The sequence below is a fragment of the Osmerus eperlanus genome, chromosome 27 (assembly GCF_963692335.1).
Source record: "Osmerus eperlanus chromosome 27, fOsmEpe2.1, whole genome shotgun sequence".
Taxonomy (NCBI): domain Eukaryota; kingdom Metazoa; phylum Chordata; class Actinopteri; order Osmeriformes; family Osmeridae; genus Osmerus; species Osmerus eperlanus.
This window is the reverse complement of record NC_085044.1, coordinates 8187555-8214897: the sequence shown is the minus strand read 5'-3', so window position 1 is coordinate 8214897 and position 27343 is coordinate 8187555. Positions and strand designations below refer to the sequence as shown.

At 42.9% G+C, this 27343-nt stretch overlaps 2 protein-coding genes across 3 annotated transcripts; one reads left to right on the top strand and one right to left on the bottom strand.

Moving 5' to 3' along the window:
- Positions 1-3568: 3568 nt before the first annotated feature.
- On the top strand, positions 3569-18716 carry trappc14 (trafficking protein particle complex subunit 14). Its single transcript, XM_062453588.1, has 12 exons — positions 3569-4258; positions 5697-5792; positions 5996-6125; positions 6238-6324; positions 6700-6820; positions 6975-7122; positions 9520-9602; positions 10387-10538; positions 10765-10901; positions 16927-17005; positions 17779-17893; positions 18270-18716. Exons 1-12 carry the CDS (start codon positions 3743-3745, stop codon positions 18424-18426), a joined length of 1821 nt encoding a protein of 606 aa, XP_062309572.1. The 5' UTR covers positions 3569-3742; the 3' UTR covers positions 18427-18716.
- Positions 18717-20264: 1548 nt separating this feature from the next.
- zgc:152891 (uncharacterized protein LOC767741 homolog) lies at positions 20265-25821 on the bottom strand. 2 transcript variants are annotated; one of them, XM_062453800.1, is made up of 15 exons: positions 25680-25821; positions 24987-25160; positions 24619-24865; positions 24170-24251; positions 23888-23977; positions 23460-23575; positions 23132-23304; positions 22786-22929; positions 22369-22572; positions 22053-22139; positions 21779-21948; positions 21556-21677; positions 21145-21245; positions 20849-21019; positions 20265-20664 (listed from the first exon to the last, which is right to left on the bottom strand). In XM_062453800.1, exons 2-15 carry the CDS (start codon positions 25143-25145, stop codon positions 20485-20487), a joined length of 2046 nt encoding a protein of 681 aa, XP_062309784.1. In that variant the 5' UTR covers positions 25146-25160; positions 25680-25821; the 3' UTR covers positions 20265-20484. The 2 variants fall into 2 exon arrangements, with proteins under 2 accessions (XP_062309784.1, XP_062309785.1); XM_062453801.1 differs by lacking the exons at positions 24619-24865; positions 24987-25160; positions 25680-25821 and having other exon boundaries at positions 20265-20720; positions 24170-24611.
- Positions 25822-27343: the final 1522 nt, after the last annotated feature.

The following is a 27343-nucleotide window of genomic DNA, read 5'->3' as shown; positions in this document are numbered from 1 at the left end:
TTAAAGGATGGTCACTCTCCAACTGATGCTTCATGCAAAGCTTTATTACGTTACTGCAATGCGTTCAACACCTTAAGAGCTGAAACAAACATATATATATTCACATTACTATTTGCAATTTACAGGTGCCGTTGCTAACAGTAGACAATTGGCTAACAATGTTTTACGAAATTAACAAACCTTAATTTCGTAAAACATTGTTAGCCAATGTTTTAGCCAGGGTTAGCTAACCCTAACCCTTGTTCTCCCATTTACTTGGGGGCTATAAAATAAAGTGGCCTTTAATTTCCATAACTCCGTAATTCTCTTTTATATATAACCTTTACTTTTCCTTTGTCTTTCTTAAGTTATGCACATCAGTCACTTCTTCACATGTAGAAAGTGCGCGTTTATTTAGTACTTCCGTTACCCATAAGCCTGTGACGTACATTTCAAATTAAAAGGCTATAGGAAGGTCACTATTAAAATACAGCAGTAAAAACAAACAACAAATAAAAGTCACAATAAGGACTTGTCTTTAGGTCCTTTACATACAGTGCCTTGCAAAAGTGTTAAACCCCCTTGCTAATACATCACTAATTTCACTGGATAACAATTAATACATTTATTTATTATTATGCAATTCTTATTGAATGAATGAAAAAACAAAGACAGTCCCTTTCTTCATGAACTACCAGCATCAAATGAAACGATAATGATGTGTCAACAATAAATAAACATTGTTTTAACACGTTAGAGCACTAAAACCTATTTAAGATAATAATAATTCATAATATTTCAAAAGTTAATTTTTTTTATTATTATTATTTCTAGGGGTGCTGAGATTCAATTTATGTGTGCTTGAGCACCCCTAAAAGGAGTCTAAAATCGCCACTGTTATGCAGATTGTAATGACTTGATCATCTTTTTCACATAAAGTATTTTTCAATTGTCCATATATATTGTGTTGTTAATATGTCCATCTACATTTCCCACTATTTTTATTCACCTTTTCTCGATTTTATAGTTCTGTCAACTAGCCGGGCGGAGTTCAGTGTAGTTGGAAATATATTCACAGATTCGAACTTCCCGAAGCAATAACTAACTAGAGAGGGTACAATTTCTGGGGAAATTGTAGGGTGTGCTTGCTTGCGTCGGTTGCACAGGGGTCCGTTTTTGAATGACATTTTTACAACTGATATTTCTGTATATTTTATATAAAAATGCATACTTATTATTTATAAAGATTACATAGATTTAAAAGCATTTTTTTTGCTGCTCATTTACAACTGAAAATACGAGTGAAGTGTAGAATGAAATAGATGTCTTCGCAAGAGGCAGCCTCATCGTTGAATCAAAACGAATACATTTGGCAGACCGGTGTAAAAATTGACCTAATCTCTATGATTTAAACGTCATTTTAAGTTTTTCCCTTCTCATGATATTTTCAGGCATTTAGCCTACTACGCATTCATTCATTAATAAAGAACCCTCTTTGAAGATTATTCTACGACGTTACCCGGCAGTAGAAGATGGAATCGCGATTCAAACAGTACCATCTGCTAACTGAAAATATGCCCCCCAAAACGTAAATAAGCTTGACATTTATTTAGTGGAAAATCGCTCATTCATAAAAAGCTCACTGGTAGCGATCATTGTCAGTAACAACGCAAAATGCGATATAGCCCTGTGTGGAGAAGCTGCCCCGGTAAATTGTACTACTACGGTACAGTACTAGACTACTGCTGTGTTCGTCTTGGTAGCGATTGCGTTGGTTGAATTGGATTTAACGTTCCGTTGTACGGTTTAAGCTGAAATTAATTATTTTCATGAACAGATTGACAACGTTTAGGCTGTGGCAATGAAGTTCAGGTTAGTAGTTAGATAGACTTTTGATTTAAGTAAGGGGAGTGCCGAACATGTTCTGTCGCCGTTTGACTTCCTAAACAGCTGTGTAGTGTAGATGTTTTTGTAGTGTGTCTCGCGTAAGCTACAGCGTTGCAGTGAGCTACACTGGTTTGAAACCACAGGTAATGGTAATTTCACCAACAAATCGTTTACTAATGTCAGAATAAATCCTACAACGAAAATGTATATGTGAGGAATGTTTATTTTAACGATTGAAAACAGATAACGCTACATCATAGACCACTGTAGTATGTGTTGCCCGGGCAACACAGGCTAATGTCATGATGCTAATACTTCAGTGAAATAGTAGACTACTGTTTCCGAAAGTAGATGTACTTCCTTAATAATATCAGCTTATACTGTACATTACACATCACAATTGTGTGTCATATCACAAAGTAAAATGAGTAAATAGTTATCACCCTGGCCTCTTTGCTTGTGGCGTTTCTGCAGCTGCCTTGCAGTAAAGCTATAGTTAGCCTAGCTATCTCCCAAGTTAACAGATGCGAAATGAATGTTCTGCCAAAGGTAGTCACGCGTGTTTTCGTGACGTTAGTGACGTTAGTAACGTCAGTGACTGTGGCTAGCAAATTAGCCACCATTAGCTTCACTTTTCGCCTCAAAAACTTAACTTGAGCCTAAACCATGCAACGGAACGTAAATTCCAATAGAAGCAACTCAATCGCTACCAAGACGAAACTTTTGACACCTATGTTGTCTATGTAGGCCAAATATTGACTGAGTTTTAGGGGGGCAAAAAGAAATAATAATAATAATAATAATATGTATGTGAGAGAACAAAGGTTGTGCCCTTGCCGAAGGCAAAGCACACCCAATTACAGGAATGTTAACGCCACCTCTTTCCGACCGATGTAGACAACGAGTTACAACCTAATTTTTAAGTTAGGTTAAAGTATTCCTCCGAGCTGAACAAATTACATGGCTTTCTACGTGCAGGTCCACAGGGACCGTCTGCAAAGTGCAAAACCGAACAACGATAGCCTTCTCCAAAAAAATGCTATAACTTCACTATTACTCATTGTTTTGTCACCAAATTCAGTTCACACATCAATCCCGCTGGTTATACTACAACACTCAGTGAAAAAAAGAGGCTTTTGAATCATTTTGAGGATTATTGATTAATAATAGGCCTAATGATACGTTCATTTGTAATCAGTATTCAATAACTTCATTGTTACACATTAGTGTCACCAAATTAAGTTCACACATCGATGGTCTCCTGCTGGCTATAGCCTGCTACAACTATACTAGAATCCTTTGTAGTGATGCAGTTGGTGATTAAGATGTAAGTGAAACACAAATACACATTACTTGAACTGTAGATTAAAAAAAACTAACAATTTACTTTATTAGTCAGTGCACGAATTTAGATAATCCCAGAAAAAGAAACGCAGTGTCCCAATCGATGCTTGTAAAATCAACGCAGTTTAACTGAAAACACAAACTGATGCGTGCCCGCTGAATTCCATGTTCCACTGCTCTTTTGTGCTTGCTATAATACCCACTGCAGAAGTCCAGGTGTAACAATGTCTCTGTCCCAGGGGATCAATACAGTGCGACTCTATATTCGACTGAGAACTAGAATGATGAGACTTGAATAAGAGGTCCTGTATCGCAATATCAGGTCTCGCAATATCAGGTCTCGCTTGCACATCACTCGGATGAGAGGCAGAAGGCTGCGTACTTGCACTGGAATCTAGGATGCTACTATTTACCTATAACGTCAGAGATATAAACTCTATAAACACCGTGAAAGGATGGTATTGATCAGAACGTCCCGTAGGACCGCGTTGCCTGTGTATACGGTTTGAAGTAGGGTGTAGCTCGAGCGGCGATGGTGCGCATGATGGAGTCGCAGTGCGAGTATTACATGTATTTCCCCGCGGTTCCCATCTCTGACTTGTCAGACCCCGCTCGCTACAGAACCTTACCCAGACGAAGCCACCTTTACTTGGGGGAGACAGTGCGGTTTCTCCTAGTGTTGCGATGCAAGGATGCGTCTTGTGGAGGGACACCGACAGAGCAGGGTACTGAAAACGTAGGCGGCAATAAAGGGTCGTTAGCCTTCGGTTCTGAGACCGCAAGCAACCGGGCTTGGCGGGAGCTTGCCGGATCCCTATGTGCTGTGGCCAACGTCAGTCCCGGAGAAAGTCGACACCGGTCACACCACCTACACCATGACTACCAGAGCAGCGGGGACGAGGGGACGGACGAGGCCGAGGATGAGTACGTTGCCGCAGCCATAGGCAGGGTGGATGGAAGATGTCGCGGTTTCAGAGACTGCAAACCGCTTCTCATCCACAACAGTACGGGGAGTGGGGCGAGGGAGTTCCGCAGGGCTCCGTTCCAGGTAGACAAAATGTGGTTTATAATTTAAGATGAACAATGGTGACCCATAGGCTTCCAGTTCAGTAGCCTTATAGCTTTGTCTACTGCTCATTGTCTTGAAAGTCATCTCGAGGTTATATGTGTCGAAGGTAAACATTTGGGTTATCCCGTGTCAGGCACTATTTTTTATGTTTCATGTCTCAGTTTAGATAGCCTATAATGACGTCGCAGAAATGTAATCACAGCCAGCACTGAGCAGCATACAAAGCAGATATCTCTGAGTCATTTGTCAGATAAAAAAAAAAAATCCTGAATTTGAATACACCAATGCACAGTGCCCGTGATTAAGATGTCAGGTAACACACAAATACAGATTCCTTGAACTAGAGATAGTGTATATAGTGCCCGTGATAAAATTGGTGTCATATACACACAAATTCCTGGAATTATATATAGGGCACAGTGCTCGCGATGATGTCGGTGACACACAGATTTCTGGAATTATAGATAGATAGTGCAGTGCCCGTGATGCAGCTGGTGATGACAGTTCTTCAGTGGTTTTGGTAATTTCTCAGATCACAAGTGAAATTCTCTGTCTTCTCTGAAGTTCTTGTTCAACCTCCACATCTATTCTAGTCAAATTGCCAATGTTGTGGTAGCCTATACGTTCATGCAAATGATTATATAGCCTTCATTTGTCTGCAGTTTCCTACTTAATAAATTGCTTATGTTATGTTGATCAAAATTTACTATATTAATTAATTGATCTTGAGATATTCGTAGGAAACTTGCTGGACCAGAGGACCAATCAGAGTGAAGGGGCTGGGACGTGAAGAGAGCAAGCCAAACTGGCGGCAAATTATTTTTTCATTATGTCGAAATGCTTATCCAAACACTCCGTTGGGTTATAAAGAGGACACATGCAGAATATTAATTTTGCAGACTGCCCGGTTCTTTAGTTGATTGAGGGAAATTAAACCCATTCTAATTTGTACACACACAGATTCCTGGCATTATTAGAGAGATGTCAGGATGACTTGTTAAACTGGGCAATACAGCTGTAGTTATTTAAGAGCACCATTTCACACACTATTTCACATTCTAAAAACCTTCAGGGTTTTTTGTGACACCGAGTGTTTGTGAGTGTGTGAGAGTATGTCTGTCTGTGTGTATGTGAGTGTGTGTATGTTAGGTACAAAACAATTAAGGGACTCCCTGTGTTTCCTATTCATGACTGAAGATGAAAAGAGATGTTTGTGCAATAGTGTTCAGTCTCTGCCTACTGCAATTATTGTGGGTAATATATTGTCCCTCCCTTTCTCTATTCTCTTTCACTTTTTGTCTCGGAATCCATTTCCCTTTCTTGGTCCTTGTATTTCCATCTTCTGTTTTCCCCCCGAAACTCTGTCCTGCTCCTTCCGCTCCACTTGTCATAATTCCCCTTATCGTCCCATCCCTAGTCTCCACTGGATGAGCCAGTAGTGTTGACCGATGAGGTCATTTTTCCCCTGACCGTGTCTTTGGACAAGCTGCCAGTCAGCACCCTCAAAGTCAAGGTGAGATGTCAAAGGTTAAACTTGACTGACAGGAACTTGGTTTAGAATGCACTGTATAGTATAGAATATTAAGAAGTAGTGTTGATGCAAGTATATATATATATATATACTTTAATACTTTATACTGCATTTACAGTATTGAAGTGCCTCATTATCAGCTCTGCTTTGTGTGTGTGTGTGTGTGGGGGGGGGGGGGGATTCAGGTGATGGTGACGGTTTGGAAGAGAGAAGCAGAGAAAGCAGAAATTCAGGAGCATGGCTACCTTAGCATCCTTCAGCAGCGTATTCCCACACACACCTTTCGTCAAGATCTCAACACCTTCAAAGCACAGGGTAGACACACACACCTTTTGTCAAGACTTCAACATTTTCAAAGCACAGGGTATATACATCCTCACACACACTATTTCTCGCCATATCCCACCTCTCCTCATTTCCCTCACAGTGAGCACCACTCTGACTGTGCTGCCTCCTCCTACTCTTCGCTGTAAACAAATGACGATCTCTGGGAAGCACCTGACGGTTCTGAAAGGTATGTGTTGAGCAGAACTCTGGAAGACGAGCTGATTTGATCTTGCCAAAATTAGCTGGAGACAAATTAGTTATTTTAATTTAGCCATTTTAAGAAATGTCTGTCCTCTTTCTTTCTGTCTTTTATTTGACATTTCTTTTTTTCAATCTATAATTCTCTGCCTCCCTCCACCCTTCCCCTCCTCCGTCTAATCCTCTCCACATACGTTTAGTGTTTGCACCTCCCTGCCACAGTAAATTCCGTGTTTGTATAACATACATGGCAAATAAACCAAATTCTGATTCTGATACCTCCATCCCTCACCCACCCTTCTCGACCTTTCCATTCTTCTCTACCTCCCTCCCCCTATCCCTCATTACCTCCCTGCATCCTCAGTATTAAACGAGTGCTCTCAGGAGGAAGTCTGTGTAAAGGAAGTGAGAATTCTGCCAAACTTCAACGCTTCCTACTTACCCATGATGCCGGACGGCTCTGTGCTTTTGGTTGACAATGTGTGGTGAGTGTGTCCAAGCAGACAAACTGTAGATTAACTGTGGGCAAGTGTGGGTATTCTGTGAACAGTCAGTTAGAGAGAATATTGTGTTTGTGTGTTTTGTTATTTTTTGTGAAGTGTGTGTCAGCAGGATGTTTACGTTTCCTGTCGTCTCCAGCCACCAGTCAGGTGAGGTTGCCATGGCATCCTTCTGCAGGATGGAGAGCCTGGCCTGCAGCCTTCCCAGCATGCTCAGCGCTCTGGAGGAACATGACTTCCTGTTCCAGCTGCAGTTGAACGACATGCCACCGGATGACTCCAGCGAGGTGTGTGTTTATACGTATTTAGAGGTGTGCCTGTTTGAATGTATGTGTGGTTCGAGATATGTTTGTTTGATTCTGTGTGTGTGTTTAGAGACCTATATGGGTGATTATGTTTCTCTGTGAGAGTGTGTCTAAAAGCATATTTGTGTGTGTGAAAGTATTTAATCCTTGTGCTGCCTTAGGATCACATGACCCGAAGGTTCACAACGAACCATCGTTGTGTTGCGACAATTTTACCCAAAACAAATAAAAAGCATTTTCTTTTAAACTTCGCGATGGGGGGCGGTCTGAGACAGCCCGACAGTTAAAAGAAAATGCTTCACTTTGTTTTTGTATGCGGTAATGTTGTCGCAATACGACGGTGGGTCACAATGACTGATGGGTCAGAATGACCCGAAGATAACACAAGGGTTAAAAAAGGGTTGTTTCATAGTTCATTCCATAGTAAATGTTTCTGCACTGTAAAATGCATTTGTCACAGGGATTGTAGGAGGGTGGACCCAAGAGCCAAGGAGACATGGCAGAATTGCAGGAACTGACTTACATTTACATTTAGTAATTTAACAGACGCTCTTATCCAGAGCGACTTACAGTAAGTACAGGGACATTCCCCCGAGGCAAGTAGGGTGAAGTGCCTTGCCCAAGGACACAACGTCAATTTGCACAGACTGTACTGAATACGACGGCAGGGATACTCACGTAACACATCTATACAGATAAAACAACCGACCAGGGGGGTATTCCAGGTAGCGGGTTTAACAAACTGTGAGTCGAACCCTGATTTGAGTTACTCTAAAATGGGAAACTACGACTTTTCGGTTCCAGAAAAGCTGATTTGAATTTGTTAAGTTAACTCGGAGTACATACACTCTGAGTTAAGCGCGGGCATGAGAACTATTAAAAGCCAACATCAATGGAGCTCCGATACTAGTATCCACCATGGCACCCGGCGACAAAAAACGTAGTCCTACTTCACCACACTTTAGATATAAGTTACAGGGAGTCAGGTGGCTGAGCGGTTAAAGAATCGGGCTAGTAATCAGAAGGTCGCTGGTTCGATTCCCGGCCGTGCCAAATGACGTTGTGTCCTTGGGCAAGGCACTTCACCCTACTTGCCTCTGGGGGAATGTCCCTGTACTTACTGTAAGTCGCTCTGGATAAGAGTGTCTGCTAAATGTAAATGTAAGTTTTATTACATGTTTATGGTCAATCTGAGCACATAGCCTATTCCAGAAAAAAGTAACACTATGAATGTTGCTAAAATAAATTACAGATTTTGACGGGAAACGGTAACGTTAACTTAGGTATTCATCAGGGAATTGAAGCACATCGAATCGCAGTCTTAAAATCTTTTCCCAGCGTATAACTAAGCGAATTACATTTTGTTCGAGATCGGTCGGCTGAACCAGGAAAGGATATCCCATGTCTGCCAACGCTATCAGGCTCAGAAAGTGGGAGGGGATAGGTAGAAACGCAGAGTTTGTCATGGAAAACCTGCTAGCGAGCAGGTTAGGTTCACAGAGTAAGTTACCACACTGTCCAAAAGTTTTCGTTCCCTCCCTTTCTGGAACCGAAAACCCGGAGTATGCCTATGCCTCTTTTCAGGGTTAACCAACTCAAAGTTTTCACTAAACCCGCTACCTGGAATACCCCCCAGGACTAAACCCAAAACAGGGACTTAAATACAAAACCAAGCTGAAACAAGCTACCACAAACAAGCAGACGCAAAAATACAAACACTTAACAAGACACAGGCGCAGGCAACTAGACACACACACAAAGGCAGGGAAACCCATTAACTGATCATGAACTGGGCCATGGTCGTGACAGCACTACTGTAATTGTGATGTTATTGCAGCACTGTTAAGACACTGTTGTTTTGTGCTAACCGAGCTGAGATGTGTAGCTGAGATGTAGTTACTTTGCAATGTGGCTAGTAAATACAAACTGTTGCTTGACTCTGACTTCCAAAATATTATGGAACTATGCACTTCTGATCCTTGATCTGCTGCTGTACAGCTGTGCTTTCCATATGTACGTATTTGTACATCCATGTCGGGTTTGTGTGTGTTGCATTTGACTTTTTATTAACTTAGCAGACATTTTTACCTACAGTGACGTAATATAAAGTATTGCATACATTACATATCAGTAGGGCTGCATACATTACATATCAGTAGGGCTACATCAAACACTTTCATGGGTGCCAGAGAGTGGAACAACTCGATCTAAAACACAATATGCAGAGAATGGACTAATTTTCAGGTATCACAAGAAGTGTTGGACTACTAAGTGCTGCTTTTGGTGCCCTTAGGCCAGGCAAACAAGACTAGTTCGTAGAGGTGAAGCTTGAAGAGGAGTAGTATGTTTCATCATCCACGTCCTCTTTGTCATCTGCAGGGCCTAGAGGTTCCACTGGTGGCTGTGCTTCAGTGGTCCACACCCAAGATGCCCTTCACAAACTGTATTTACACACACTACAGGTACAGGCACCACTCCCAGTGCTGTCACACAGAGATCAAACACTACGTTTTTGTCACTGTTACAGCCCCCTTGTTCTATGGTTGGAAAAGAGGGGGTGAGCAGCAATACACCGTGTTGTTATATGAGGAATCTATTTAGCGATGTGCATGCAGAACAACCAACCATCAAGACTATGTAAATGGGTTCAGAAAGAACAACGTTTATTTCCATTACACCATTTTTCTACAACAAAGGATAAACACACCAAAGAACAGGGGCAGGGAATTAAGGGGAGGACAATAGTGTTGATGCCAAATGAACTAAACAAAGAAAACCCTCTTACTATCTAATCCTACCTGACCTAACAGAGAAAAACTAAATCACAACATCCCTCCTAGCCTACTCCTCAAAAATGCCTAGTGTTGTAAAACCTGCATAATGTCAATATACTTTTTTTGGCAAGACACTGGCACAGTAAAGGACAAAAACAACATGGCTTTGAATGGAATGTGTCGATTCCACAAGACATTTGTGATTTGTCTGTCTCAAAATCTGCTTTATTGGCCAAGTAAATAAATACAAGGGATTTTGCTCTGGTTTTCACATTACTCTCCATGTACTTGCACATAAAAAGTCATAAGTTAGAAAAAACAATGGCAAGTAAGGTAAAGGTAAAAAAATACCAGATAAATCTCTGACCCAACAAAGATTAGTCAGGTTATGTTGTACATGATTGCATCAAGGTTTTGTTCTGGCAACTCAGGTCATGTTCTCTGTTCTACACATCCTTAATCCTGCCCCCAGACTTCCCTGTATTCGATTGGACAGTCCACGCTTCGTGATGACGGCGTGCTGCCCCAGCACCGTGAAGGTTCAGGAGCACTTCCTGGTCCGCTACACACTGCTGAACAACCTGCAGGACTTCCTGGCCGTCAGGCTGGTCTGGACACCCGAGGGTGAGGAACCTCTAAGGATTATTGTCAATGTCATTGTTTTAGTCCAGTGTAGATACTTTGTTATTTTTGTCCAAAAACATACACCTTAAGCCGGCTGTTAGCAAAAGTGTCAATGTCATACATAAAGGTGGGAGGGCTCAAATATGAACCTCTTTTACTAAGTGGAGCTTAATGGCATGAAAAAACCTGCTAGGGGCCATGGTTAATGTGGTTTTTATCCCTGTAGGTCATGGTCAGAATGATGATGCAGCTCTGGGACCTGTAGTCTGCCACTCCCCCCTCAGCAGTCTCGGTTACTGTCGTAAAGGCAGCACCATCTCCTTCACTGTGGCCTTCCAGATCCTGAAGGCTGGACTGTACGAGGTACACACACACCTGACAGACACACACACCTGGGCCCTCTACTATGAAGCAAGTTCAACACGCCCGGGATAAATTCTCATTATCTTGCTTCACTAAGCAAGATAACGCAATCGCGCAAGGCAGTATCACGACCGTGGTTATCAACTCCTTAACTCAACCCAGGTTTCCCCAATTGAGTGATGAGCGTGTTCACATGAAAATGGGCGTTTTCAAAATAAGATCAATTACAAACATGGACAAGGCTAGAGCGCTGTACTTCACACAAGAAGAGCAAACATTAATTTTAAACAAATACGAAGAATTTAAGTGCATAATTCAAGCAAAAAGCAAAACTGTTGCTGCTTACAAAAAAGGAATGTTGGGAGAAAATGGCAGACTGTGAATGTGTAAGCTAATGGCCTTATCAATATTACTCATAAGGCAGTAGTAGATCTGACTCTAAATACAATAGTGTTTTCCATCCAATTAGATCCATGGGATCTTCGACAAACGGTGATGCAATTTTCCAAGACGATTTTGATTGGTCAGTAGGCGGTGCTTTTGTTAATCTGTTATCTCGAACATAACCTGCTACGGAGCAGGTTAGGTGTTCACAGCATGAGTCACCATGGTGATCTATCCTGGTAAGAAGTGAACCACCGATGTGACACCTCACCTGAAGTTACCTCACTAACCCTAAATCCGGCTTCGTAGTATTGGGCTCTGGCATGCGCACACACACCCGGCACTTTGATGGCATACGTCACAGTGATGTGGAGTCGGCACCATCTCAAGTCGGAAGTAAATCCTAACCGGCATGCACTGCTCCAAGTCAGCCACCTATCGGCGCCACCAGCGCTGCATGAAGTCAAACATAACTAATGCAACACTCCAGGTACAGTTAATTCCAACAGTAGGGGTTGCAACCAACCCCTCTCAAACCACGCATAGTTTAACATCCCCAATAGGTACACACACAAAATACAAATGGCTATAAACATAGAATAAATAAATACATAACAAACAAAAAAACCTCTCCCACTACCCTCTCTCTTTCTGGACCACTTGATTCAGTCTAATAAGCCAGTTGCCAAATGCCCAAATGAAGTAGACCTCAAACAGAGAGAGATTAGTAGGGCATTTCAAAATAAAAGCTTACACAGCCAATGTTTGTGTCTTCCAGTTTTTTCACATTTTTTCCTGAACAAATAATTGATTATTTGATTTGAGATAAATCATTAAGGAAATTGTATTTAAACAATAATAGGGGCACATGAATTACGAGAAACATTGAATCACAAAGCACAAACAATTTAAAAGAGCAGCCAGAATTTGCTAGCTAATAGTAGTAGTGCTAGCTATATCCTATACTATCCTCTGACCTGTTTGTCACAGCCTGACTACGGAGCCCCATAGGTGACAAATACAAATACATTTTATTTTGTGGCCACGATTTATTAAAAGATTTATACAAATTTGTTCCCTCATTTTAGTTAAATTGTTCCCTCATTTTATATCTATACATTTTAATGAATGTCTCCCTGTGTTGTGTGCATCTTACCAACTTCAGTTGCAAGTGAACTATGGAGAGACTATAGATGGCAACACAGAGGCCAACAAATACTAACTTTGTATTGTTTATGAGTTACAGCTTGAATAAAGTTATTCGCTGTCATTATTAGCTGTTGGTGGCATGACTATGGAAGTGGACATGTTGGTGTGTGTCCTAGAAGAAGTTGGAGTGTGTTAAGAAATGGAGGAGGATGCTGTGGAAACAATGTCAACACAGTGCCTTTATTTGTATGAAATACAATTGATTTGTATCTCTTTCTCCTCCGGAGCTCCGTACCTGACTGAGCCAAACTATACACTGTAAAAAGAATGTACAAAAATTAAGCCAAAGGAGTCAAGATGGTGTCCTGCTAACTGAACTTTTTTTTTAGCTTTGCTGACAAACTTATCTAAGTGGAAAAAAATAGCTATATAGGCTTACTTGAGTGTTGTGTAGTTGTCAACTAGATCAAAGGCACATGTTTTAATATTACAAATCCAAATATGAAGTCTAATGCTGACAAGAGGAAAGTTAGTGATGCTCCAAGTGTGAGGCCTACATCTCAAAAAATTGACTTCCACAATTACTCGTGCTCTAAGGTAACCCCACCTGGGGATTCAACCCCTCACCAAGGCAACCCAGCCAAGCCTCCACCTAAGAAAGGCAAGGCGGATGACGACTCATCAAGGATAGTCACTCCATCTCTCCTAATAAACACCCACTCTGATGCCACTGAGAAAATGGTGAATGAAAACGCTTTGAAAATTGAAGGGTTGAAAAGAACCATGGACTTTGTATGTGCTGAAGTTAACGACATCAAAGGCAAAGTCAACCAATTCGAATCAAGACTAAATTCAGAGGAAAGGAGAGGGGACGCCTGTGAGTCACGTTTTGATGTTCTTGAAAGACACTCCCGACGCTGGAATTTACGTCTGCAAGGAGTGGTTGAGAAAGTAAAGGAGGATGTGCGCGCAGAATGCATTTGGATATGTAAAGCTACATTTCCAGGGGGAAGAGATAACTTAGCAGATAAGATCGACACGGTTCATTGTACAGGCAAGAACATCACAAATACTTCACAACCCCGATCCATTTTTATTCAGTTTTCTTCGCGGGTGGCTAGAGATGGTGGGTGGAAAGCAGCGAAGTCGTCCGAATTTCTACGTGCCAACCGTCTCCGCTTCACCAAGGATCTCAACGCTCCCGATCGAGAAAGGAGGCAACTGCTGGCCAGCGGAAAAGGCTCGGAAAGGCGGCCGTGATTTTAGAGATGGAGCTGAGATGAATCCGCCCTAAATCTGGTAGACTGGTAGAACTTGGCACTTGCTATCTAGCCTAGGCCTTCTACCTCTCTCAAGTTTTCTTATTCGCTCATTCTATTATCAGACTGCCATTTCTGAAAGAGGTGCCTAATTTTCCTAGCCTGGCTCTGCCCTCCTACGTACTTCCGCTCAATTTAGATTTTGCTTCTGTACTAGGTCTGGGCATGAGGTACGTAAGTCAGATGTCTCCGGTTAATTTTCTACCTGTCCAATCAGCAAACAGAGGGAGTGGCTGAGAACAATGCCTAGTTTGTGTTGTAGTTCCGTAATGGCGGCGGAGAAAGATGCGAGCGAAGCCATTCAGTCCGTTGTGGCAACGCTGCCAAATATCCAGAATTTAAAGCCGGAGCAAGGACAATCTTTGATCCCCACGGGGTTCGTTTGATTTTCCGGCTAGCTCCATTAGTTGGACTTGGCTAAGGCGAAAGCTAGCGATTGGTTACGGCAGATCAGAGTGGCTCTGGGCAGATCCAATAGTTTTAAACTTCAACAGAGTACCCGCCTTCAAGGAAGTTAACGCTTGTCAATGGAGCGAGCCCAGACTCTGTACAAATGAAATGTACGAGACTCTGGTTAGGACCAGGTTATAATTTTCCTATTCCAAACTAAAATGTAATGAATGCCAAAAAACGGAATTGACTGGATCCAAGCACAGAGCGAAGGGGTATTTATTGGAGAAAAAAAGGGAAAGTAAACCACAAATCAGGTACAGGTCAAAAAGACAGAAGTGTTTCCAAAACGAGAATAATACTTGTAACTACTAATGCTGGGGACACACCACAGTATAATCGGGCCGATTTCAGGATTTTTTGTCCTCATGTTTGTGGTCTCTCACAGTTTGAAAATCTTATAAGATTAAAAAAATATTTTAGTGTGTACACAGCATTAAGGGAGTGCTCCTAATCAGTTTGTTACCTGTATTAAAGACACCTGTCCACAGAAGCAATCACAGATTCCAAACTCTCCACCATGGCCAAGACCAAAGAGCTGTCCAAGGATGTCAGGTCCCTGTACACAGACACAGACCTACACAAGGCTGGAATGGGCTACAAGACCGTCGCCAAGCAGTTTGGTTGAGAAGATGGTAACTGTTTGTGCTATTATTCGCAAATGGAAGAAACACAAAAGAACTGTAAATCTCCCTCGGCCTGGGGCTCCATGCAAGATCTCACCTCGTGGATTTGCAATGATCATGAGAACGGTAATTCTGGGGACACACCACAGGATAATCGGGCTGATTTCCCCCCTTCCGACAATCCTAGGTAATGTCCCGATTATCTTGATGGTTCTACAGATTATTTTATCAGATTTTCCCCTGGTGTGAGGTGTGTTAAGAGTGACCAAACCTGCTCGGAAGAACGTCGGAGCCGCCCCGATCGCGAATCGTAAATCGCAATTTCTTCCTGCATATCGTCCGCCATGCTTATTCTGAAGTCTCAAGAGATTTTGCATATTTCCTGTGTTCACAGTCAGGATGCTGGTTGAAAATCTGTTTGCGTGTGGTGTGCTGTCTTTTTCACATCATGGCACACCACACACTATAAGATGAGGACTTTTTTGTCCTCATCTTTGTGGTCTCACAGTTTGAAGATCTAATAAGATTTAAAAAATCTTTGTGTCCCCAGCATGAGGAATCAGCCCAGAACTACATGAGAGGATCTTGTCAATGATCTCAAGGCAGCTACGACCAAGAATAAAATTGATAACACACTACACCGTCAAGGACTGAAATCCTGCAGCGCCCGCAAGGTCCCCCTGCTCAAGAAAGCACATGTACAGGCCTGTCTGAAGTTTGCTAATGAACATCTGAATGATTCAGAGGAGAACTGGGGCAAAGTGTGGTCAGATGAGACCAAAATCGATCTCTTTGGCATCAACTCAACTCGCCGTGTTTGGAGGAGGAGGAATGCTGCCTATGACCCCAAGAACACCATCCCCACTGTCAAACACGGAGGTGGAAACATTATGCTTTGGGGGTGTTTTGTTTGTTAAGGGGACAGGAAAACTTCACGGCATCAAAGGGACGATGGACGGGGCCATGTACCGTCAAATCTTGGGTGAGAACCTCCGTTCCTCAGCCAGGGTATTGAAAATGGGTCAAGGATGGGCATTCCAGCATGATAATGACCCAAAACACACAGCCAGGGCAACAAAGGAGTGGCTCAAGATTCGCACATTAAGGTCCTGGAGTGGCCTAGCCAGTCTCCAGACCTTAATCCCATAGAAAAATCTGTGGAGAGAGCTGAAGGTTTCAGTTGCCAAACGTCAGCCTCGAAACCTTAAGGACTTGGAGAAGATCTGCAAAGAGGAGTGGGACAAAATCCCTCCTGAGATATGGCCAACTACAAGAAACGTCTGACCTCTGTGATTGCCAACAAGGGTTTTGCCACCAAGTACTAAGTCATGTTTTGCAGAGGGGTCAAGTACTTATTTGGTCAAATACTTATTTGATCAAATACTTACACCAACTGTCTCTGGAGGAGGGGATCCCTCACTGAATTGCTCCTTCTTCAATTTTTTCTCCTGGTGAGTTTTTCCTTATCTTCCTTGAGGGTTTAGGTTGGTTGAGGGGCAGTTCTATGGTAGTATGTGAAGCCCTCTGTGACATGTAACAAGGGCTATACAAATACATTTTGATTTGATTTATTTCACTCATTAAAATGCAAATCAATTTATAAATTACTTGACATGTGGTTTTCTGGATGTTTTATTATTATTCTCTTTCACTGTTCAAATAAACCTACCATTAAAATTATAGACTGATCATTTCTTTGTCAGTGGGCAAACGTACAAAATCAACCGGGGATCAAATAATGTTTTCCCTCACTGTATCAACATCCATTAGAAACAAGTGTGAACCATTTTGAGTTGTGTGTAAACAATGACCACTGTGCTGTAATTGTGTCTAACTTTTGTCACCCTTATTTACCATTTTGCAACACAAAGTGCATCACAGTGTAAAATATGTGTGTGAGAAAGTGTTTAAAGTTTTGCAAAAAGAGTGAATGACCACTTGCAAATGGTGTCTAACTACCTGAACTTGTTTACGCTTGAATTAATCATGTTTTAGAAATTGTAAAAAAAAAAAAAAAACTCTCTTTCCCCCTCCCCCTCTTTTTCTTTATTTTTCTCTCTTTCCCCCACCTCTCTCTTGCTCTCCCCCCCCCTCCAGTTGAGTCAGCATATGAAGCTCAAGCTCCAGTTCACTGCATCCGTGTCAAACCCTCCCCCGGATGCCCGCCCCCTCTCCCGTAAGACCCCTTCTCCCTCTTCCTATGACAGCCGTGCTGCGTCCCAAATCGCTTGTCTTCTCTTTTTACTTTTCGTACGTATTGCAGCTTCCCTTAAAAAGTGCAAACTGTTGCATGCAGTCTGCATACAACTGGGACACACAGCTTTGTCATAACGTTGCACCTTGAACTTTGACCCTCTTGCTCATACATCACAGGTTGTTCAGGATTTGAGTATTGTAAAAAAAAAAAAAACACCAATCTCCCCAGAGACGGCGCATACTGTCGGAAGGCAACCCGGAGATCTCTGCTGTTGTTACTTTGTAATGTATAGTACCAGTCAACATTTTGGACACATTTTCCCAGAATGGGACTTTTGACTTGTACTGTATGTAGTTCAGTTGATGTGATGTATCTTCTGCTGTGCAGAGGATTGTGGGTCGGAATATACAGAAAAGCATGCTGGGTTGTATATCTCAAGTGCAATCGGATGCAGTAGGACATCCTGGTATTTTTGCCATACTGCATTTGGCATACTATGTATTGGGACATACAACATATTTTTCTGGCATAATATGGTAGTATGGGTGTTTGGACACACCTCCACTTTTCCATAAGACATGCTCCTGTAAGACATACCCCTCCGTATAAGACATAGCCCTCACCCATTGCTTGAGATTGGCATCATGTAAGAAAATAGAGACGTGTTACTACACCAATCGGTGCATCGTGCAAGTGTCCATCCTCTATTCCGTGTGGCGTAGCTGTGTGATCGCACTCCCTTGTGTTGACAGGTAAGAACAGCCCTTCCAGCCCTGCTGTGAGGGACCTGCTGGACAGACACCAGGTCAGCCTGGGGAGGTCCCAGTCCTTCTCCCATCAGCAGCCCTCGCGTTCACATATCATGAGGTACGCACGCCCGTGCACGCACACACACACACACGCACACACCTACAGTTACATACAGGCACATCCTTACACTCATGCACACATATTCGCACAAATTCACCCATACATATTCGCATGCATGCAAGCAAATCCGTACATTTCAAGATTGAGGTTCAAGTTTTTGATGGGTGAGTGTGTTTGTATGTGCTTATTTATGCGTGTGTGGTTCTGTGTGTGTGTTTGTTTATGTGAGTTTGTATATGTGCCTGTTTATGTTTGTGCATGGGTTTGTTTGTGTGTTTGTATTTGTGCTTGTTTATGTGTGTGCATGGTTCTGTGTGTGTTTATGTGTGTTTGTTTGTGTGTGTGTGTGTACGGTTCTGTGTGTGTGTCCCAGGACGGGTAGTGCCATGGAGAGGCGAGCCATCACCCCCCCTGTGGGTTCCCCTGTAGGCCGGCCCCTTTACCTGCCCCCCCAGGAGAAATCTACTCTATCATTGGACAAGATCGCCAAGAGGGAGTGCAAAGTTCTGGTTCTAGATTCCATCAATTAGAGGGGGGTGAAAAGTGGCAGGGGGGAAAGAGAGGGGAGGGGTGAGAGGGGAAGACGGAACAGGGCAGAGGGGGAGAGATGTAAGGAGAAGTGTACAAGCTACAGTGAGTGTGAGATCAACGTCTAGGGTAACATATTTTTGAAACAAATGTCTGCACAAGATACAAGATACACACTGTGAAGACTGCAGTCTTGTTTCCCATCATGTGACATATGTGACCTCTACTTGAGGTAATTAACCTGGTATGATGTCAGAAGGACACAGAGGGCTCTCTCTCTCCCTCACTCTCCCCCTCCCCCCCCCCCCCACACACACACTCTCTGGGCTATATAAAGACAACCCCCCTGTAACATTTCATTCTGAGACAGGAAGGACTGTGTGAATGAGTACAATCATGTGACATGCTGTTACTGCCATGCATTATGGGAAAGTGAAGTAGCTGTCCTGTCACTGTATGCTATCTATTGTATAGTAACAGTTCTCAAATCATATACAGTATATCTTCTGAGCGCCACTGGGAGAAGCTATGCTGTACATACCTTGATGTCGCCTTGTTACCTTTACAAGTTTGATTTAATTTCTCAGATTTTATCCTTGTTTCCTTCATCGTCCTGGTTGCATGGAATGGTTATGTCACCATGAAAACCGCCACAATTAATTTGTCCTAGTTGTTTCTGCATGTTTGAACTGTTTTGAGATCTGTATTGACAGTATTTTAAACTTTGTGACTTTTTTTGTTGTAAATGTTTAACAGGGAAAACTGCTTGCTGTTGCTGTGACTTGTGATATAAATGATATTGTACACATTTAGCAGACACTTTTAATCCAAAGCGACATGCAGGACAGGAAGACCTGCGACCTCTTGACATTACTTATGTTTAACTACCTCTCTTCCTCATCTGTGACATCACCTTACGTATCTCAACCTCCCTTCATATTCTGTGGCATCCCCTTGACATTATATTATGTGTCTCTACCTCCCTTCATCTTCAGTGACACATCTGTCAGCACGTTATGTCCACTTCCATTCATCTTCTGTAACATCACCTATGAGATCCTCTCACATATCTCTACCTCCTTTCATCTACTAAGACCTCATGTATCTCAACCTACCCGATCAATAAATGAAGGATTACACTCTTCCGTTGATTACCAATGAACCTTTAAGTATTATGTGGAATGAACTTGCTCATGGACACCATCATAGGGCCAGTTTTGTCTAACTGATTGCATTACGGTGGATGGCAAGATAAGCTATATTTGGCCTCTTAAGAGGATTTAAGTATATCAGTTGTTTGTCATGTATAACTTCACTAGATGAAATATATTTTTTTAACAAATTGTGTGATGACTTGGTTTTACGAATGTTCACATATGTTGCTTGTTTTAAGCAGCAACAGTTTGATGCTGTTGGATTTCTGATAATTGAGGGTTCTGTTGCAATAGGTGACGAGTTGCTGTTCCCATGAAATCTGAACCTCGTTCTCAACCACCTAGTCCCCCTTCATCTTCTGTGACATCCCTTATGAATTTCCCTCATGTAGCCCATTTCTACCTCCCGTTATCTACCATGACGTCTACTATGACATCGCCTTTTTGGAGAGATCGATAAGGTTGAGGAAAGTTGAGTGAGGTAGCCTTTATCTTTCAGCTCAGTGGGGAAAAGAGGAAACGGGATGAGGAAGCTGGGTGACATTCCACAGCAGATATTAGAGCCTTTGTGTCTGTGTTTGATGTCCTAGTTTTGCATCTCTGGACGGGCGGGTGATTTCCCTAAGCATTGCGTAGCACTGCATATCAGCAAACTAATTAAAGGTAAACTGCTTAACTTCACTGTGTGTGTTTGATTGTTTATTTCACCAAGGAAAGGCAAAGTAGTTCATGGTGTCAAAATTACATGACGTAAAAGAAGCAAGTTAGTTGTAACATACAAAGCATAAAACAAGTAAAGTCATGTCTTCATTTTCATACTTTTGAAATACAATGCGTGTGTGTGTGCATACTAGCATGCCCGTATGCAGGGTCTGCATGTGTAAATACCACATTTAATACAACATCTCATATAGCTGTACTGTTTTCTATTTGGTCAGGAGACAGGTACGGGTAGGGAACCTCTAGTTTCCGGTTCCTGTTAGCGATGTCATCAGCAATGGCCCTGAGTTCTGCCTGCACTTCCGCCACAAGCCTGCAGGGGGTGCCGGTGCTGAAGAACGGCTCCCGGTACTGACACAGTGGCACCTAGAGGAGGATAGGAACTTATGTACTGTATGTACGTGTGTGTGATCATACCTACTCTGCAGCCGAGGGAGAACAGGGAGCCACGGAAGGAGGTAGAGAGAGAATGAGGAATGTGTGTTTGTGTGTGCAAGTTCACTGTAAATGTCTGTTATGTGTGTGAGTATGCCTGTGTGTGTGATCTTACATAGTCTGCAGCAGGGACGGACAGCATAGACAGGGTGATGAGGACGCTGCAGGTGGAGTTGACCTCCGGCAGGAAGGAGAAGAGGTTGTCCTCGGTTACCGTGCCCTTAGTCTGGGGAGGGGGCCGGGTCATGGAGGCCGGGCAATTGGGCATCCACAGGTCAAAGTCCATCTGGGACACACACACGTTATAAGAAATCTAATGACCTTGTTGATATGCACAGATACACACCTCATGAATCTGTCATGCTGTCATGGACATTTTTCATGTTCTAAGTGTTGCACACACACACACACCTGAGAGAAGTTGACGGCAGCATGCAATGCTGAGCAGCTGAAGATTACCATGGTAACAAATTTGGTAAGTTCCATCATGGTCTGGAATGACTGAGGGCAGCCTGAAAAAGTCAGTGTTTCAAAATTGCTATTTTCTTTTTGGTCACCTGTTACAGGTCATAAGAAGCCATTTGCAACAAAAGTCTTTAATGTCACTTTTTCAAATTAAACTCCAATCCTGTTGTAAATTGAATGCATTGAAACTGAATCATACACCATCATTACATATGATGCATTTCTATGGAGTGACTATTAACAAGTACGGAAAGATGGGGGCTATTGGAGGGAGTGGGAGTGGCTAGTGGAGGGAGTGGCTAGTGGAGGGAGTGGGATTGGCCAGTGGAAAGAATCAGAGGGCCCTGTAGAAGTCACCTGACTGGGGCTTCTGCAGGAAGCCATGTGTGTAGATCTCCATGATCCAGCTCTGCAGCTCTGTGTCCTGCTCTACACACTGGTCTCCATGGTAATACAGCTCCACCAAGCGCAGCACAAACCTTCGGAGAGGACATGCAAGAGAACATGCGTGCCTCTACGTGTGAGTGTCTATGCATGTGTATAGTTGTACATGTCCTTGTGTGTGTGTGTGTGTGTGTACCTGTGCAGAGCACTCCACACTCTCAGGGCGTCCTGAGCATAGTAGCAGCGTGGCAGCGCGGCCAGGCCCCGGTCCTCCAGGTCGTCGGGTACGCAGAGCGAGCGGTAACTGAGACGGGCAGAGGAGCGAGACAGCATCGCTGGCAGGGAGGCCAGCCCACAGCCGATGGCCTGGTGCACACACACACACACATGCTGCTGGTCATCTACTATCTACACTACACTGGTCAACTACTATCACTGGTCATCTACTCACTCAAACACTTTTCCTGTACCTTGTCGAAGACGCCATTGGGGGCCAGCAGTGAGGCCCTGGCCTGGATGTTGATCTGAAGTGTGGTTCTGATGTGTGGCATCAACAGCTACCACAGGGATCACCATAATCCACAACAGTAACAACAACAACCAACCAGTCACTGTCAAGTCATGTCCCCCCGCTCCAGTTTATTTTGGTAGACGGCGCAAACACAGTTAAACATACTATTTACATGTACAATTTTAAATATTATTACTAATAGCAGAAAATAACAGTGTACATATGTGGAGTGTATGAACAGCATCAGAGTTTGTTGGTTATGGTAACCTATTCACCTGGAACAGGGGGTGCACTTCCGGTAGCTGCCTGAGGGTGGCAGTGCAGTACACCTCCCCCAGCAGGTGAGTCCTGAGGAAGTGGGAGGCCAGCTGGTGGCACTGGAAGTCTGCACAGCGCACCCACATCTTAGCCAGCAACCAATCGCACACAGGGTCAGAGGGCAGAAATACTGGGTTCTGAGGGCCGGGGTTCTGCTGAAGCTGGGGGGGAGGAGGATGGATAAAGAAGGAAAATAATGGAAGGAAATAATGGAAATAATGGAAGGAAGAGAAATGAATTAGAGGAATGAAAGAGAAGGTTGCCTGTCAAATGCATGTTAAGCAAGTATTATAAACCGTAGCTCAGTGTAAGCCTACGGCTGCAAAACACTGACTGCTGTGTGTTTAGTTTAACTCTTTGTGGTCTGGGCTTACCTGGATAGCAACAGGCTTTAGCTCTCCCTGCTGGTCCAGGTGCAGAAGGCACAGGGGAGCAGAGAGATAATGCTGCCTGTCGTTGATCACGTTAGCTGGGACACCTTCCAGCACCTCATAGTCCAGCAAGAAAATAGTCCCTTTCTTTTGCACAAACATACAGGATTCATACACAAACAGACATCCGTTTTAATGTTCCCCGTGACCCTTTGATGACAAAAAGTGCACAGGCAGAAAGGAACATGAGAATATGAGAACGGTGTGTTTGTGTATGGTGAGAGTGAGTGGGGGTGGAAGGGGGAGCATGGTATGTATGTGGGAGTGTGGGTATAGGAGTCTTCCATACCTCCAGCTCCTGTTCCAGAGTAGAGGTTTCAGGGAGAAAGGGGCGGAGCATGTCAGAGGTGACCGCCATGTTGGGTGGGATAAGGCGTGTCTGCCGGATCATGAGTGGGTTGCAGCCATTCTGACACTGGTAGCCAAAGAACCAGTCCTCTCTCCAGTGTGCCTGCACATACTCTGAGGGAGAGGAAGTGGCACGTGTGAGTGTGTAAATATGTCTCTGCAATTTTGTTTATGTGTTTGTGTGTATAAGAGTCATACTGACAACAGTGTTCTTTATGCAAGTCAAGTCTATTTGCATATGCGTGTTTGTGTGTGTGCATGAGTCATACTTGCAATGGAATTCTCTCTCCCGTTGTGCCTGAAAAAGGTGTCCAGCTCTTCAAAGCTTCTCCAGGATTCAGCTCTCTCAGTAAAACCTCTCAGATAGTGTAGGTTGATCCCAGGACTGTTGGAGAAGGAAAACAAGGGGGGGGGGGGGGCAAGAAAGGGGGGTGACAAGTGGACAGAGAGAAGGGGGCAAAAGAGATTAGAGTAAAGCTCTCTAACTACTAATATCCCTAACTATTAACATGTCTAATAAACTATTCATTTCTAGCTATTAACACCTAACAAGTAACATCTCTAATGGACTAATCATCTCTAACTACAAACATGTCTAATAAACGAATCATCTTGTACTACTAATATCTCTAATAAACTGATCCTCTCTAACTTCTAGTATCTCTAATCACCAAATCATCTGTTTGGCAGAGCTCACCTCTGTCTCGCGTAGCTGAGGTTGGGCCCCAACTGGCTCACCAACGACGCATCCACACAATGTGGAGCTCCCTCGATAAACACATGCCACCTACCAGACAGACCATGCTAAGAGACAGGTCTTAATTGAACTCTGATTGCTTAGCCAAAAGCAAAATTAAGGTACAGTCACACAGTTTATTTTATATTTTCTTTTTTTTGTACGTGCAGAGGCTGGGTTGGTGGTGGGCTGAGATAGAGGAAGCTAGGAAATATGATCTTCTAGAGGAAGGAGAAGTAGTACCCAATCTTTTGTTTTTTGTTTTGCATCTCTGTGACTCTGTGGTCTCTCAGCTTCAGCTCCGACTCAGAGCTTAACAAACATACTGTGGAATTAAGAGAGAGAGTCTTTATAGACAAATATGATGAATGATTACATACCCAGATACCCATCTATCCACAAGGAAATACACACACACTACACATGCATACACACACATGCATTGATATAGACATTTATGCAAACACACACCCACACACACACACAGTATCTATTGGACACAATGTGGTAAGCATTTAAGACATTTCTTCACTTCTTCTTTAGCTGCAAGCTAGGTTTCTGTTTCCTGCCTTTGGTACATTACATCAGCATGGCTACATCCACTTCTCTGTTGGCATAGGACATTCATCTGTTTCAATACACCCCATTTAGTTTCTACTCCTTCAGTCTAAGTTTTCTTTCTTTTCTTTTACCTGTTCCGTTCCTCAGCTCTACCTCACCCTCTGCAGACGTCAGCCACCTGCCACAGGGGAAGAACTCCCCAGCGTCCCCCCCTTGGGGCTGCGCCGCCCCATCCACCCCACCCACCCCCAGCCTCTGTATCCCCACCCCGCAGCACTTCCAGGGCAGGTCAGGGAAGCCTGGTCGGGGCTCCAACCGCAACCTCACCAGGACCACAAGCCCCAGCGGGCAAGCCGACCTTACTTTAACCACACACACCTGGGACAGAGAGGTAAACAACACAAGAAAGTGTGGGCCAGCACACCACACACAAAACTTCCTGTCATTTTGATGCAGTTTTCTGACATTTTGACAACTGATGTGATGGGGAGAAACTTACAGATCCAGGGAGAAGGTGCTGGTTGGCTAAGCTTATAGACAGAGGCAGGGTCTCTCCCTCTGAGCCAATCAGAGCTATCCACAGGCTGCTGTAGGTTCCACTGGTGAGACCAGGTGAGGTATGAATGCTCACCTGGAATTCCTCCATAGGACTGGCCATGAGTCGTACCCTTTCCTGTTACATAAATGAATGAATCCCAAACAAGTGTTTGAGGGTGTTACATTCAACTTTCGACGTACATATGTGTAAACTAAAGAGCAATATTTAGGCTTTATATGCGCCCCTAATAAGTTACATTTGTTTGCGCTTGTGTACGATTTGAAATTGCATTGATGCTATACACGTTATTATTTTACGATACGCCTACATGCTGTAGGCTAAACATTTTATATATTGTCTGCATCAGACGATAAAAGAATAAAACCGGCTTTTTTAGTTAAATCATTTCTTTCATGTTATTTCATTTTCAGTCAACGGATTCTCCAAGACTAATCTTTTCGCGTTGTACCATCTAACTAAAAAAAAGATTCAGACGTTGATCGCTCATTTCGACTCGCTAAATTCTGACTCTTGGTTACGAAGATGCAGTAGATTCTAACCATTATCATCTTGCCCGTTATGCATGAATACCTGGGCTAATTAGTTCAGTTTGACCACATTTTAAAAACAAAAGACATCGAAGAGGAAACTTACGCTATGAGAGTTGTAACAGGCATCCAACGTCCTCTTTCGCTGCGTCAACAGCGGTTCATATCTCACATCTGAGTGGGAGTGTCTGTACAGTATTTCCTGGTAATTAAACAAATTATTTCGAGTTCGGCTGTGCCCAGAGGTTGATGTTTGATGTACGATGTGTTTGACGTTATCCCTGCATCACTAACAATATTAGACTATTAATATGACATTATGCCACGAAAAGTATACTTTTTCATGTTTTATTATTTTACAACATTGAATCACAATGGATTTAATTAGGCTTTTTTTGACATTGATCAACAGAAAAAGACAAATGTATTTCAAATTCAAAATAAATCATCACAAATATAAAACACAAAACAATTGATTGCAAAAGCATTCATCCCCCTTGACACACCTAAATCTACTCCGGTGCTACAAATTCTGTTTAGAATTCAGATTAGTTGAAAGAAGATCACCTGTGTGCAATCAAGGTTTACGAGTGACTTCAGGTTAAAAACACCTGTATCTGGAAGGTTCAATATTTGGTACACTTTTTCCTGACAAAAACGACATCATGAAGACAAAAGAATGTTCCAAGAAATCTACGACAAAGTTATTGAAATGTACCAATCAGGGAAAGCAAACAAGAACATTTCCAAGGCACTGGATATCCCAGTAAAGGTAAGTAAATTATATACAAATAGAAACAGTATGGCACAACTGTAAATCTGCTTAGAGCAGGCCGCCCTCAAATTGAGCGTTAGCGATAAGAGCATTTCAATCAGGAGAGACCTTGATGAGTAAAGTGATGTTTATTTACAGATGATAAATGTACTACAGTCCAGACACTAGTGGTGGTGGTGGAACATATGTGAGCACGAGTGCAGGGTTCTGTCTTGCCTGACTGTCTTGCCTGACTGAACTTGCACTAGCTTCATTAGTCAGGGAGGAGTCTGAAGGAGTTACAGACTTCCATGGTTGAGAAGGGAGGGTCTCTGCATGCAACAACAGTTGCCCGGGTGCTTCACCAGTCTTAGCTACCTAATCACGTAGATAATCACGTAGGTTACTCATTTTGTTTTCAAAAAGGTGAGTCTCACCTAAAAGTGAAGTTTGCATGCCTGTAAATAAATCCCTAATTTCGCTCGATAACAATGAATACATTTATGTATTATTATGCAAAATATTGAATGAATGAAAAAACGAAGGATGCCCCTTTCTTCATGAGCATCAAATGATAATAAACAATAATATATATATATATATATATTTTTTTTTTTATTATTATTATTATTATTTTTAGGGGTGCTGAGATTAAATTTAGGGGTGCTTGAGCACCCTTAAAAAGGGTCTAAAATCGCCACTGGTTTCATGAGACCAAAATTGAGCTTTTTGTCCATACCACAAAACGTTATGTTTGGTGTAGACAAAACAACGCCCATCATCAGAAGCACACCATCTCTACAGTTAAGCATGGTGGTGACAGCATCAGGCTGTGGGGATACTTCTCTGCATCAGGGCCTGGAAGGCTTGTGAAGGTAGAGAGTAAAATGAATGCTGCAAAGTACACAGAAATCCAGGAGGAAAACCTGTTGCAGTCTGCAATAGAACTGCGGCTTCGGAGAAAATGTGTTTTCCAGCAGGACAACGACCCCAAGCACAAAGCTAAAGCCAGACAG